This window comes from Chelonia mydas, chromosome 8, assembly GCF_015237465.2.
Source record: "Chelonia mydas isolate rCheMyd1 chromosome 8, rCheMyd1.pri.v2, whole genome shotgun sequence".
NCBI lineage: Eukaryota > Metazoa > Chordata > Testudines > Cheloniidae > Chelonia > Chelonia mydas.
In genome coordinates, this window is record NC_057854.1 from 68865500 (window position 1) to 68880630 (window position 15131).

Sequence of the window (15131 nt, forward strand, 5' to 3'; positions counted from 1 at the left end):
GAGTCAAATCTTGGAAGAAATACAGTAGCTACTGAAAAACATTGGCCAGATCCTCAGCTGATAAAGTCAGTGGAGTGACATTGATTTACGCCAGTTGAGGCTCTGGCTTTATATTTTAAATATAAACCACCTTGATGTTTGTAATAAGCTAAAAAGCAAAATTCACAACTATTTTTAAAGATTTTTTCCCCCATTTCCATATATAAATACAACAAAAATGGGACTGATTAATATATGACTTAATTTCTAATGCATGATCTCCTGAATTATATGGTATTTCATTTATTCCAGTCTGGACAGTAACTGCAGTAATCTCCATTATTTGCCATAGTGAAATTTCTTGCTCTGGAGCATAGATATATTCAAGTTCTTTTACTGGCACCCATCACCTTTCTTTTGGAGCACCTAAACAATCATGTTCTTGTACCCTTTTATATTGTTTTGTAAATAAAGGTGTCATTATGGATCTATGTCCTTAATTGAACAGAAATGTCATGCAGAATCAGCTTCATCCAATGTCTATTGAAATCAATGAGAGTCTTTCCATTGACTTCTATGATCAATTAATCATGCTTCAGATCTTGATGATAATACAAAAAAAATTGTGATAGTAGCATCTTAAAAAAATCAGTTTATTAATGTTTAGAAATCAATAAAGCTATGTGCAAATTGAACAATAAAAGTCAAACATTTTAAATACTATTTTTTAAAAACAAAGAAAAAAATCAGTTTAATTGCACTGGAAATCATACTACAAAGACAATATTTTTATAGAAAATCACTTCTAGGTTTCGACAATAACTGTACATTAATCAATTGTTCAGCTACCCCGATACACTTTTTTTGTTATAGTAATGCTCTAGGTGTTTGAAGACTTCTGCATCTCGTTAATTATATCTATTGTATACATTCAACCCCCTTAATGCAGGTTAGAAAAATACCGTAATAGAAATGATGCCATAAAACAAATACATTCAATTTAAATTAAAGGTATTTCTTACGTGAATTGATAAAATACAGATATCTTTGCTGAAATTATGAACATTCTAATCAAAGAAGACAAAGTAAGTGTCAAAAAATGTCTTGCATTTTGTTATGGAAGTACATTTATATGTCATCAATAGCCATTTCACTTGGACAAAGGTCCTTTTATATTTCTCTGAATCTCATGGTATTCTATACAGACTTTCTAATCAATCTTTACTATGGAAACACTATGGGCCAAATCCTGAAGTTCTTTTTCAGTTTTTACTCTGTCCTTACTCAGGCAAAAACACTGATGCCAATAGTACTTGATATTATTATATTTATCTTGTCAAATATCACACGTTAATTTTCTCTTTAACTGTAGTTTTATCCTGTAACTATTATGGTCATGTAATTTATTTCATACTCAATATAACAAATCAATAGATCTATCGGGCCAAATGCTATTCTGAGCTCCTCCCATGCAATCCTGTTGACTTCTTTGGGGTTATATGAATGTAATTGAATGCAGAGTCTGGCTCATGATCGTAAAAGTAATATGAATTTTCAGCACAACTTCACAGAACTGATCTTGCTAAAGAAAAGCTTTGGACTCCGCAGGAGAAATCTTATTACATCTAAAAACTCAGGAAAGTGATGCCAGCCTATGGTTGTTAGTGATCTAGATTACATTGGTGTAATCTCTTTCCCGCTGTGTGCCAAATGGCGAACGCTTGTGACCCAGGATAGTAGAGCCATCCCTAAACTTGGTACAGAAAGGTCTTTTGTGTCAGGGCTTTTTCTGCAAGTGAAGAAATAATAACTTCACGTTCTTCACACAGAAAAAAAAAAATCATTCTCCCACCCTCCTCCTTCTGCCCCTCAGTCATGCACATACTCGCGCGCACACACACACACACGGCACCGTTTCACCAAGGCATCAGTCTTTCCGAGTTATGAATACTCCTGGCAATCCTGAGTCTGCCTCAGTGCAAAGACAAAACATGCTCCATAGGGAAATGTTTTCAAGCCAGAACAGTCTGTCCCACTTCCTGAACTCCACCCTTGCAAGTGCCCTGCTTGCCTCTGCAGAACTAATGCTACCTTGCTCACTTAGGCCATCTCTTTGGAGTTGCTACAGTGAGCAGGTAGCTTCTTGTCTGTCAGGTTTCAAAGGGGAGGCTTTTAAATATGCCCCCGATGGATACTTCTAAGAAGATGAGTTGACATTGCCTGAAGACATGATTGTCTCCGGGCAGTCACCCTCATCCTTCTGTGGGTGGGAGGAATTGTCAGATTTGCTTCGGCTAAACTCCATCCCTCCTATGATTGGCCTCTTGAATTTGGCCCCAGAATCTGCAGAGGGGCATTTGCAGCAGCAAAGGATCTTGATGAAGGCCCTCCGCATCTCTTTGTTGGTTAAGGTATAGATGATAGGGTTCGTGGCTGAATTGAGCACAGCCAGTACTAAGAAATATTCAGCTTTGAAGAGGATTGAACAGGCCTTCACTTTGCACCCCACATCCAGCAAGAGTAGGATGAACAAGGGACTCCAGCAGGCAATAAATGCGCTCAGGACAATGATGACTGTCTTGAGTAAGGCTAGGGATTTCTCTGAGCTCCTTGTGGCTTTGGTAATGTTTTTTCGAAATGTCAGCCTGCGGCTCCTAGTCCTGACCATGGAATAGATCCTGCAGTAGAGGACAACGATGGATAATAAAAGACCAGTGAAAACTGTAGTGCAAAAGAGAATATAGTGCTTATGGTAGAGAGGCAGCACAGTGGAGCAACTCTGCAGGTGGTCGAGGCAGTTCCAGCCCATAATAGGGAGCCCCCCTAGGATCATGGATATCACCCAGCAGGCACTGATCAGTAGGAAGGAGCGGAAGCTGTTGCTCCCATTGTGGAGTTTCATCTTCAGCATGGTGATATACCTCTCAATGGCAATGGCCAGCAGGCTGAACACAGAGGCTGACAGAGCTACAAACATGCTGCCTTCCCTGACAAACCACTGGGTAGGGGTGAGACTATAGGTTTTGTGTCCAGATAACAAAAGGTTGGCAGTATAAGCCACCCCAGCCAGCAAGTCTGAGAGAGCCAAATTCCCAATGAAATAGTACATGGGTCGATGAAACTTCTTGGTTTTCCAGATGGTCAGCAGGACAAAAATGTTCTCTAAGATGATAAAGCAGCAAATGATGATAAAAACCACTGAGGTCACTTTTATTCCACTGTCTGCCTTCTCGTTTAACTTCCCTGTGAAGTTGTAATGTTTCTTAATGATTTCAGAGTTGACATAATCGCTGACTGAGTCATTGAAAACTTTCTTCTGGCGGCTGGTGGTAGAGTCCATGGTTCCAGGCTGAGCGGCACTTCTCCAGCCACCCACTAGAGGGTGAAGTCAAGTAGAAACCTCACCGGCCACCCTTGTGGCAGTATCTTTGAGGTGGAGGTTCCAGTGTCCGGTACTCCCTGTGTAACCTCAGACACCACAGCCCTTAAAGCAGGGGCATAAACAAAGCAAAGAGTCAGAGGAAGGGATGCAAACAAGGTGGCAAACTGAAAATAATAAAACAATCTGTTCATTTCACTGCATGTCAGATTTAGATATTAGATCACAAACGAATCACTAAGGTCCATTCACCCTCTCCCCCCACCATGTAAAAAAAATGGCTCAGCAAAGTAAATAGATAAAGCTCATCAAATAAAAATTTTTTCTTAATGCAGATTTGCACAAATAAGTAGGAGCAATGGGACTTGCACTGAGTGTCTATATCTCACCCAGTGCGAGGGATCCCAAGGTAAGCCAGTGGAAAACACAAGTTCCATCTCTCTCTCTCTCTCTCTCTCTCTCAATTTCTCAAACTTTTGACATAGGAAACACCTTTTAAAAGTTCAGGTTTAGAAAGAGAAAAGGCTTGATTTGTTTTAAATGCAACTGAAAATGCACAAAATGAGTCCGGCATGAAAATCACTTGACTGGAGCGACCTCACTGTTTTTCCACTATTAACATTCTAAATGTGTTGTGAGGGAGGGCAGTTCTGCAATTTACTGATGCCAAATTGAGAAGAGGTAAAGGGGTTGGTGCTCACTGATGTGTGTAAAGAGACCCATCTCAAAGCTGTAAGCAGAAAAGCCTCCCCTACTCACTTCTATTTGGCAAGATCATCCTTTGCAAAAGTTGTGCCAGTGTGAAATTCAGAAAAGCAAATAAAATAAGCTATCAAACACATTTTGTAAGTCTGTCTGAAACAAAGGAATGAGCAAATGTCAGTTTGGCATTTAGTTATTGCAAATACAAATATAACATGTATAAACACACAAAATTTATAAGGCTTGTAAAATTATAGGTGCCACTTAAGGGTGGAAGTAAAACAAAAGCAAATGAATTAGCTGTGTTAAATAATGCAAGGAAAGCAGAAAAGAAAAGATTATAGAAGTAGAGAAGCAGAAAGTGGAGTCCCAGGTGCCTAGCATGTTAAGGTGTGATATACAAGAGTGATCTATTGAGTGATCAGATCATTACTTCTCTATCAAATTCTCCCAGAGATCTCACTAACAAATTTGTGTAGTTTTACTGTGAAATATTCTTTTGCCTACTCCTGGCCAAACACAGTTGCTGATGCTGAGTAGTTGGCAGTTGCTAAGGACACTGGCTATTCTACTTCACTCATCAAAATGAGAATCACAAAGCAGAAACTCTGTGTTTGTATGGTGCTTGGACCAATGGGTCTCCATTCCTGGATGTTTCTGAGGTACACTACTGTAATAAACATGAGTAATAATAATTAAAGCTAAACCCACATCTACTCCGGCAGAAAGTAAGGGGAGGCTCAGCTGCCGACGAAGGAAGCTCTTGAGTCAGTAATCCAGTATTTATTCTGGGGAAGACTCACTCAGAGCATTGATTTTTAAACGGGGATTTATACCAAAAAGCTGGTTTCTAGTGCCAGCGTCCCAAACCGTGCTCCCAATGCTTACCTTGCTCAGAAAGCGTTCAGTCTCTGAAGCCACTGCACGGCCTGCACTCCGCATCTCTGCTGCCCCAGAAGGAACTCCAACTTGGCTTTGTTATGCAAGTGGCTTTAAACGTTTCCTTTAGCTAGTGGTCTCCACCCCTTGGGTTTCCTATTTTTCTAAAGAGACGATTTAAGCAGCTTTTTAACTCTTCAGTAACCACAGGCTGATTTCGTTACATCTGCCCTGCTGGGTTCCTTGACACACACACACAGCTGAATTGGAGATCTGAACCCTAGACAGGGTGCGGTGCCCTAACTGAAATCAGTCAAGCAGAGAAGCTTCGGCCGCCAGGCTCAGCTCTCCTCCCATCCTTTTCTCTCGTGCCTGAGCCAGCGCTCCGCTGCCGGCGGGGAAGGGTTAATCCCATCTCCCTCCTGCTGCAGGGGCTGTAGCAGATCGGGGGCTGGGTGTTTAACGCAAAACACACATGGGAAGAGGCGCTGAGGAGCCAGCCTCAACGCTGGTGGAAGCCCCTCGAGGAGTCACTCTGGAGCTAGCCTGGTACAAAGCAGGGCTAGCCTCTTCCTCTCCCTTCTACCCCCAGATTTCATAGTCAAGCCAGCGACAGGATTCAGAGCTGGGGAGACCCGAGATTTCAGCCAGAGGAGGTGGGGGGGGAGACCTAGCACGAAATGACTTCATTCTTTTAACCCTTGAGTGCCTAAAAGACATCCCAGTCTCCCACCTCCCAGAGGCCCCCTGCTTCAGGCACTAGACAATGTCACCCTCTCTGGGATCCTTGCTCCCCCCGGGGGCATCACTGCCCCCACAGGGGGAAAGGCTGTGTTTGAATCGTGTTGGCTCCCTCTAGGTGGCTTAGCATGCTTAAAATGCCTGTCGAGATGCCCGCTTTGCTAAGCAAACTGGATTGAGCTAACAGACCCTTCTGCCCGGCAAGGCGGGGCAAATGTGAGGTGAGTGGAACCCTGTACATCAGCTCCCCTGGGAAAGCAGCAGTTTGGTCAGGAGAACGCCCTCCTTCCGTCCTTGGAGGCAAGTGATGGCATCGCAGGTCTTCTTCCTTTTCACTGCTGCCCAAGGAATACCACAGCAGCAGCCGGGACCCCGTCTGCCCTTCTGCCGCCAACACTAGGATAGTGACGACTGAGGCCTGGGCTCCCCTCTTCCACCAGCAGACATTGGCAGGCTCCTGCAGCTCTGAATGTTAATGCCAGGACCTGCCTGTCTCCTGAGAGCAGATGGCCTATGCTGTGCGCAGTGTGCTCCACTTGCACTCCTTGACCATGTGCGCTGACAGCATCATCAGTTCAGGGGTGGCAGGTTTGTATAATTTTTGGTGGTGCCCAGAATGGGTCAAAGTCCTGCCTCCCCACCCCCACCTACATATTGGTGCACATAAAATTAATGGGGTGGGGCCGAAGGGTTTGGGGTGTGGGAGGGGCTCAGGGCTGCGGCAGAGGGTTAAGGTGCAGAGGGTGAGGGCTTTGGCTGGGGATGCAGGCTCTGGGGTGGGACGGGGCTGGGGATGAGGAGTTTGGGGTGCAGGCAGGCTGCCCCAGGGCTGGGGCCAGAGAGGAGGGACTCCACAGTCCCTGCAGCCCTCTCCCTGCTGGCAACAGCAAGCTCTGAGGGAGGGGCCCCCTCTCCCCCGTGGCAGCACACTGACCAGGCACTGTCACTGCATGTGCTCCTAAGGGCCTGGCCCCTCTCAGGTCCAGAAGCCTCCTCGCCTCCCCTGTGGTGGGTGCCGGGGGTGGGGTGGGGGCTGCCATCACACGTGCGCCTTCTCCCTCCTCAGCCTGCTGCCCCCTTTTGTAGCTGGCAGTGGCCAGCGAGGGAGCACAGTGCGGAGCAGCAGGGCAGCTGCCCAGGGCGCAGGCAGAGATGCTCCAGGGGAGGTGCACAAGGGCAGCAGGCGGGGCTGGGGGATGCTCCAGGGGAGGCGCCTGGGGTGGCTGGCAGGGCCTGGGGAAGAGACCTTGCTCCAAACATTGGTGGAGCTGGGTCCCCGGACTCTGAATTTTCTGGAGCATGGGCACCATATAACTTGCCACCCCTGAGCATATTGACCCCAGAGCCAAGGGTCACAGTCATGAGCCTTTTATGCCAAATAACTAATCCGTCCTTGATTCTTCCCCCTCCTGCCCATTAATTCCAACATCTACCTTTCCTATGCCAGCCAACAATAGAGGACCACGGGTTCCAAACTAGGATTTGTCACAGATGAGAAGGAAACTCCAGCATCTCTTCTGTTCTTTCCCCCGCAAGAGATTCTCTAGATGGGGTTAAGAGGTAAAGAAATCAGGATGACAATGATGGAGACCATACCAAAAAATAGTGTCAGTGTGCCCTTTATATGTCATTTCATGTGCTTCTGTTCCAGCTGTGGATTTTAAAAATAACACTTGTGGAATGAGTTGAATAAAAGGTTTGTTGTTATTGCCTCTAAAAATGGAACATTTCTCATTGTTTTGTGCCACACTGTTATACTTGATCCCTTTTTGTGGTAACGTTCTTATCTACAAAAGGCAGCGTGGGCTAGTGAAATGACCATATTTTGGGTAGCTAATAGCACTTGAGATCTGACACTAACTCCCTGTGTAGCCATGAGTAATTCACCTAAAATCACTGTGTATCAGATTTCCCATCTGCATAAAGGAAAAAAAAAAAGCACTTACCTTTTGAACTTCCCTCACTGGGTGTGGTGGTGGTGGTGGTGGGGGGGGGGGGGCATCCTGAGGATTGATTAATATTTGTAAATATCTGAAGATGTGAAGCACTTTCATTCTGAAAAATGCTAAATATTTTAAATTCATTATTTATTATTAGAACAAAAAAGGCAGTGACAGTGACTGGTGCTGAGAGAGAGTTGGCGGATACTCTATGGGTAGAGTGTGTGTGTGAGAGAGAGAGAGAGTTTTACATGGGGTTTATTCACTCTCCTTTTAAATTTTTGAAATAAATACTATTCTGTAGTGTTTGGAATATTAACCCTTACTTGGCTTGTCAATGTGGCTAACCATGCAGAAACCTTCTTCCCCTCCTTGCACTGTTCTCTTTACCCCCACCCAAGATCTCAATACGAAGGAACATCACAATACACAATAAGATTTTAATAAATTAGGTCTTTTATTTCATAATATTACATGCAATTCAGTTGGCAATAACACTGCCACACAGACCAGAGCATCTCATTTTATTTATGTTGATAGTCATGTTTCAATTGCTCCACACCTCTCCATGAATGATTCAGCTGAAATTGTACTTGAAAACAGACATTTACTCATCTACCACAAAACTAGAATCATGAAAGTTCTTGAGACTGGAGGAAAATACAGCGGTTAAATTGCAACTGTCAGAAAAGTCATGCAAAAATAAATCATGCTTGAGGTTGACATATGCATCCCCTTGTAACTGCCTCACATACACAAGTTGCATATTTTAGTGACACCCCTTATTTAGCTTATTTATGAAGACAACTAAGTGGAAGTGAGTTAATAGATATCTTTTTAAATGTATTTCTTTTCAGGAAATACATTCTCATGTAACCTTACTCTAAGGTAGCAGTACATGAAAGTAACGTGCTGTACTTGGGGATGACTCAGGGTATCTCTGTACTGATTTTTAGGTGTCTGGTCAAAATCCAGCCTAAAATGGTCCTGACTGAAAGTTGTTCTCATCTGACTATTCAGTGGCCTGTGTAAAATGGCTTGGTAATCTCAATCCAGTTCTCAGGAATCAGGTGCCCACATCACAAAATCCAGCATCAATGCTGGCTGACCACCCCTACTTGACATCCGTGTTGGCAGCTCAGCAAACAACAAATGGTACATGGAGGCTGAATTATCTTCTTACCCTTTCAGATACTCTCCCTAGAACAGGCATGAGGCATGTTATTTGTCACTATCTTTCCTACACTTCTTTTGTGATCTTTTTGTTGTCCAGGTGCATCTCCTCCTTTTCTTCTCTCCCAGCCTTTTCCTCTGCTTCTGCACTTTTTCCAAGGCTGATTTCTAATGAGTCCTTTTGGTGCATTTCACTGGGTTACAGACTACAGGAGCACAGGCAAAACCAAACTTTTCTGTTTCTGGCTATATTGAACCGGCTGAATAACTCCGGTTCTTATCCTGATATCTGAGAATAAGCACTTTGTCTCATGCAAGCATTATTTCTGAGTCACAACAGCTGATACAGTACTGGAAAAGAAGCAAACTCCAGGGCTACTTTTGGTTTGATTTTGCTACAGGCTGTTTACCTAGCCTGAATCGACTGTGAAAAGACAAGTGGAGCTTCAAAGAAGCCAGAGCTAGGCAAGAGGCAAAGACTTGTTAATTCTGCTGTGCACCCATTTGTCCAAGGATAGGTTCTCTCCATAATGAATCCATATGGAGAAGGAGAATTCCCCACCCTTCCTTCAGAGGTTCGTACCCCATTCTACTCCCTTTAAACTGTACACTTTCCTCTCTTGAGACAATAAGAGTGCATAAAGAGCTAATGAGTGCCCATCTCCAAGGGGCACTGTTACTGCTCCAGGAATTGGCCCGCAGGAGGTGACTGCATATCTAGTGAGTTCCCCATCTACTGAGTTTATCACCTTTGTGATCTGAACAAGATATCCCAAACTGGTTCTGCACCTGGGTACTCCACATCACAACATGAAGTGTTACTGTCCTGTCACTTTTTCAGTATAAATAGTTTTGTTTTGCGTGTATACCAAAATCACCCCAGTAAAGCCAGGCACAATTGCACTGATGTGCTTGCTATTCCATTGCAAGTCACAGGAGAAGCACCCATGTACACCAGGGCTAAGTTTGGCCAAGGTCTTTCTTTTAGCTGTGCTGTGACTTTCTTCTTTTCTTTCACTCTTATTGTACCAATCCGAAATGTAAATGAACATTTTGTGTCAAAGTAAAGCTGCAGGCCAATTCAGATGATTAAGTTCTTGTATAATTGATATCAGGTAAATTTCAGAAGATCTACTGAGATAACAGTTGCCCCATATTTTTTTAAGAAATGAGACTGTGAAAATGATGACCCAAAGCTTATGTATTACTTAAGGAATGCCATCTCAAAAACAGTGTGAACAGAGATATTGTGAGTTTGTATATTGAATAGGAAATGGCCAGAAATTTCTCTCCAGCTACTGATGAGTAGCTGGCTCTTAGAGGGATACAGTAGGTCACCTGAATATGTATCTGCACTATTTACCATTGTTGTTGTTGTCTATTAATGAACTAGTTTACATTAGCATTTCATTCCGTCCTGATTAATGATAGAAAGGGAACTTTTCTGTTAGATCTCTTAACTTTCCTAAATTTAAAATGACTGCTGGCTCCACTGTGAAGGAATGCTGTATTGAATACATCCTAAATTATCCTGCTATAAAATCTAACATCTTTGAAATTCCATATATATGGCTCATTTGAACTTTCTGCTCTGGAATTACCTGTGTTCAAGATCAGGAGAAAGGTTATCTTTAGCCCAGAATTAGAGAACAAAGGGACACTGTCCCTGAATCTCAAATATATCAGAAAGCAAATTTCAGTGGGATGGATGTAGTATAGTTAAATGTCTAGCAGTGGACTGTTACAGAGCAGCCACTTCACCCGTATGTTTTCTTAAAACGTTGGGTGTCAGGAAACCATGCGACTGGGAAAGTTTAACTACTGCTTCCAGTAGTTAGAGCAGTGGTTCTCAAACTTTTGCATCAGTGACTACTTTCACACAGCAAGCCTCTGAGTGCGACTCCCTCACTATCCACTCTGTACATTTTTTGTAGACTGCCCACAATTTTTTGCACACAATCATTTGTGCAGTCAAACCTTTGAGTCTTTGAATGCAAAAAGTGCTTGTTTCTTTAATAAGACAAAATGAAGACTGGAGATCAGGCACCATGAGAGCTATCAGGGCTGTTCCTTCAAGTAAGTCAGGACTTGATGGTCCTTGTAAGAGTGCCAACAGCGTAGCTTTGCCCAACTTAGGAAGAGTTCAGATAATGGCCTGCAGTGTCCTGGAAGAATTTACAAAATGAAATGAAAACGGGAGAAATGTAAACTACAGAATGGAGACTCTGAGGCAGATTCTGATCTCTGGTGCACCACTGTAAACCAGGCGTAACTACACCCAACTTCAGTAGTTTCTCTGGATTTGTACTAATGTGACAAAGATCAGAATTTAGTACTCTGTTCACAGTCCAATTGCGGAATCCCAGATTACAAATCAGGATGTACTGGTTCTATTCCCAGCTCTGTGATTGACTTGCTATATGAGCTTGCACAAGTCACTTAACCGCTTAGTTTCCTCATCTGTAAAACAGAATAGGGCTACTTACTCCCTTATGGAAAGCACAGATGGATGTATTAAGTACTGTTTTATTTTTTTATTAAGAAACTCACTTTGAACACGTTATAACATGCTGAAGTGAAAAGGAGTTTTGCCCATAACTGAAAGCTGGATTGAGGAGACAATCCTGCTTCCACTGAAATTAAAGTCAGATTTCTAAAGGTATTTAGATTTTTAAAATGTAGCTTTCGAAAGCACGTAGGTGCTTAACTTATTGATTTCAACTAGAGTTAGGCACCTTAAATGCTTCTGAAAATCTCACTATGTGCCTATTTCCATCTTTAGGTGCCCAAATACCTTTGAAAATCTGGGCCGGAGTGCCAGAACTCCAATAGGTATAAATTGGTCCAAGTCTTGACTGAAGCAGGGTCCCAAACAGTAGCAGCTGAATTCAAATACGGTGAGGTTGAACAGAATAACTCAAACTATTAGAAGAAAATATTACAGAAAGACCTGGACATCAGAGAAACAGATTATTAAGAAACGTATGTGTGTGTGTGTGAGAGAGAGAGAGAGAGAGAGAGAAGAGAGAAACTAAGCCACATTTAATTCACTTTGTGCATATAATAGTCAACATCATAAGCTATTGACAGGAGCTTTAAAGGTAATAGAACAATGTAGATGTGAAACAGTTTTGTGCAGTTCAAAATGTATTAGTGTTTCAGTTGTTGCAGGTTAGAACAATCTGGTTTGAAGTTATCCTTTCCATAACGGATAGGTTAGGTGAATCAGTTTTTTGTTGATGTTCAAAGAATCTAAAAATTCCAGATCTTCTTCCCTCAGACTAAAATCAAAAACCTGGGTTTGAGGGAAATAATACAATGATTAGAGTAAAGCAGGTAAAGATAGATTGTTTACTATAAATATGCTATCAAATAATAAAATCAGGTTTCATTCTGTTGTTAAATAACATAATAATATTAATCATGATTAACTTATTTAATGTGTATATGGGTGTCATAAGAGCCCTGGGGGGTTAGACTGTAATTTAGCATTAATTAAACTGACTTCTATTTCAAAGTGATATTGAAAAACATATTTCACTTATTTGTTGCAAAGCCTAAATTAGTTTTTGTGTTTCCATATAATACAACTTATTTTTGTGAACTAGACCAGTAAAAAATGGGTGAAATCAGGAGCAGCTTAGTTCCAAAACAGTAAGAATTAATAAGCGTTAGCACACTAGTGTCTGAATTACAAGTACAGCACTGAGTTTATTAATGCCACTGCAATAGACAGAGAAAGGGGGGAAAAAAGAGAAAGTCAGCAGCAGGAAATGAAAATAGGATTGAAAGGAGTTCAGTAAGTGACTTGAAATACTTTTACCAGAAGTCACTGCATCCAAAGTCCTCAGAAACTTTACTATATCCCATCACTACGTATCTTTTTTTTTTGCACTTATTAAAATATAACAGAAGTGCCCTAGTGGTGCAACTGGAAAACATAATACTAACAAAAATGTAGTGGAAAGATATTCTCAAACTCACTTTTACTCCAATGATGCAAATCAGTCCAGCAAAATTCTACTGTTAGCTTTCTCTGTCTCACCAGCAAACTTGACATTACTGGACAGAGCATCAGAGCTAAACACTGAAGTCAAAGGAGCAAGAATATAGTCTTAATTGAAATATCTGCCATTAATTGGAACCTTGTTTATGTGTAATTCTGAAAGAAACTGAGCAAGAAGACAATTCCCTAGACAGAATGGATTGTGATAATCATCTTCCAGATATATCAAAGGTGTGTATAGCTGTAGACCAGTATTTTATGATAATCGTGCTACACTGGACATATTATATGATTAACAAAAACATTTGCTGTGCCATTAATATAAGGCCTCTATTAAAACAGCCTACTCTTTCTATGCCAAGAAAGTCAATTGAAGCCACAGTACAGGACTTCCATCTCTATACTCCAGAGAGTGATCATTTACCAACCTTGCCATGCACCCAGTTGAATGATTTACCACAAATTCCTCCAGCAGTGGTAGACTTAATTTATTTTTATGGGATGGATCTATGCTGTGGAGAGCCATTAGGGAATAAAGAGCTCACAGAAAAGAACTCTCCCTTCTCTCTCACCATGAAACTGTAAAAAGTCAGATGAAAAAGGGAAAAAAAAACTGTATTTCATAGCTAAGTTATGGATTTATTTAAGGTCGGCGCATCCTCGGTGGAATTTTGAAGCCTTAGCTAAACAAAACTTGGAACTCCCTTTTATAAAAATTGGGTGGGGGAAGAGCTCACTATTTATGGAACTATCATACAGCTGATATAAAGTCTTCTTTAGTAGTTCTGCGTCTGAATTGCTCTCAGCCAGCCTTGACAAGTCCACTCTCAAAAAGTACATCAAAGATGCCCCTGTAGAGGGCTGGCTGTACAGGCTGAGCAAGAGGGCCACTGATGGCAACATGTTAAAAGCAGCAAAGTTTTGTGAAGTTCTTTGCATGGGTGACTGAGATCTGGTACAAGTGACTTAGGGCAGTAGATCTCCTAATGCTGGCTCTGTGCTGTCCACACTTAGCAGAGATCATTTGATGTTATCACTAGTGTATATGTTAAACCACCACTGGGTGGGGGATGCAGCAGTATTAAAATTGAGCCAAATTAATCTGATGGTCTATGTTGGCTTTTATTTCAGTGGATTCTGAAGGAACTCAGAATCCTGGAGGTTTGAGCTCTTAACCCTTAAGCTCTGGTCCCCTTGCAAGTCATGAGAGTTGTTCTTTAATCGTTTGGCAGTAGTTGTAATTATTCCTGTTTGGTGCTGAGGATGGATAAGTGGCTGTTGAATAAAGATGGCGAGTAAAGTCATGTTTATGTCATAAATATCACATGAGCTCATTACAGGGAATACAGTTCAAATATCCCTTCAGAAGCATTGCATTCTCAAGGGAGGTTGAGAAATGTGTGCAAGGATTAAGTTCAAGTCTACCAAACAGTATCACGAAATGTTACCACTAGGTTGACCCATCTTTAACTTCTATTGTGTACAATGAAGTCAGGGACCTATTTCTCAGATCTTCAAAGCACTAGGAGGAGATTTAACCATTTTGTCTCCAATTAACGTCAGCAAGAGCAGCGTCCTTCTAGTACAGTGCTTTGAGAGAGTGGTGTTAATGTTATCAGAAACCAACTACCTTTAAAAGGAAAGGAGATGATGTTTACCACAGTGCACAAGGGTGGCAATATATATTTCTAACTTCTTGACATTGAGGGCTTTTGAACTTATAATTATGACAGCCTGTTTATTACATGTTGTTCAGAAAAGCAATACAGCTACCTTTAAGTTTAGACTGTGGGGAGAGATGTTATAGAAGTTCTGATTTTATGCAATCACTTCTGCAGCTTGGTCAGAAATGCTTTGTGTCTGCACTTAACATAATGACCACAGGTATTTCTCAACTAAAGGGTCTGAGATGCCTTTAAGTCACATAGTATATAAGCTGCCAAGAAAACAGACAAGCATAAAAAGAAAAGGTTAAAAAAAGCCACTCTCAAAAGATCAGACAGGAAGCTACTTGACTGGGCAGCTACCTCGCCCTTCCCCTTCAATTTTTGTTTATTTTTCTCCTTTCCTTATTTATTGTTTCAAATTAGTTTCCATTCCCTGAGTGATCAGCGTGTTCTAGCAAAGATGGTTGATTAGACTTACATATGCAGTACTTGATTCATCAGTATTTCAAATCAGGTTAAATCAAATTTAACCCCAATTAAAGGGGCTGCTCTAATAGCTTAGTGTGTTAATAATATACTGTGACAGGGTTGGGCCGGATGGCTACAGGAGAGTAATAGAAGGCAGATATATTAGCCCCAGGTTAAGTAGGTCCCTTTCCCCTGGG

General features: G+C 41.8%; 2 protein-coding genes across 11 annotated transcripts in view; both read right to left on the minus strand.

Moving 5' to 3' along the window:
• Positions 1–611: 611 nt before the first annotated feature.
• S1PR1 (sphingosine-1-phosphate receptor 1) lies at positions 612–6162 on the minus strand. 2 transcript variants are annotated; one of them, XM_027825041.3, is made up of 2 exons: positions 4949–6162; positions 612–3463 (listed from the first exon to the last, which is right to left on the minus strand). In XM_027825041.3, exon 2 carries the CDS (start codon positions 3317–3319, stop codon positions 2177–2179), a length of 1143 nt encoding a protein of 380 aa, XP_027680842.1. In that variant the 5' UTR covers positions 3320–3463; positions 4949–6162; the 3' UTR covers positions 612–2176. The 2 variants fall into 2 exon arrangements, with proteins under 2 accessions (XP_027680842.1, XP_043376814.1); XM_043520879.1 differs by having other exon boundaries at positions 612–3525; positions 4949–5205.
• A 1896-nt stretch (positions 6163–8058) lies between these two features.
• The window catches only part of LOC102931241 (uncharacterized oxidoreductase ZK1290.5), a 76605-nt gene continuing 69532 nt past the window's right edge, over positions 8059–15131 (minus strand). For 7 of the 9 annotated variants that reach the window (XR_005226443.2, XR_005226442.2, XR_005226440.2 and 4 more), the window contains one exon: positions 12036–12088. Coding sequence is in view for 3 of the 9 variants with exons in the window: in XM_037906382.2 (XP_037762310.1) it covers positions 12081–12088 (8 nt within the window). In the remaining 6 variants the exon portion in view is untranslated. Of the gene's footprint in view, positions 12881–15131 lie in introns of all 9 variants that reach the window. The other 2 variants (XM_037906379.2, XM_037906378.2) reach the window with 2 other exon arrangements.

What these genes read in the sequence shown, in the direction of transcription:
- S1PR1 (XM_027825041.3), bottom strand. Translation starts at nt 3,319, where the DNA reads ATGGACTCTACCACCAGCCGCCAGAAGAAAGTTTTCAATGACTCAGTC.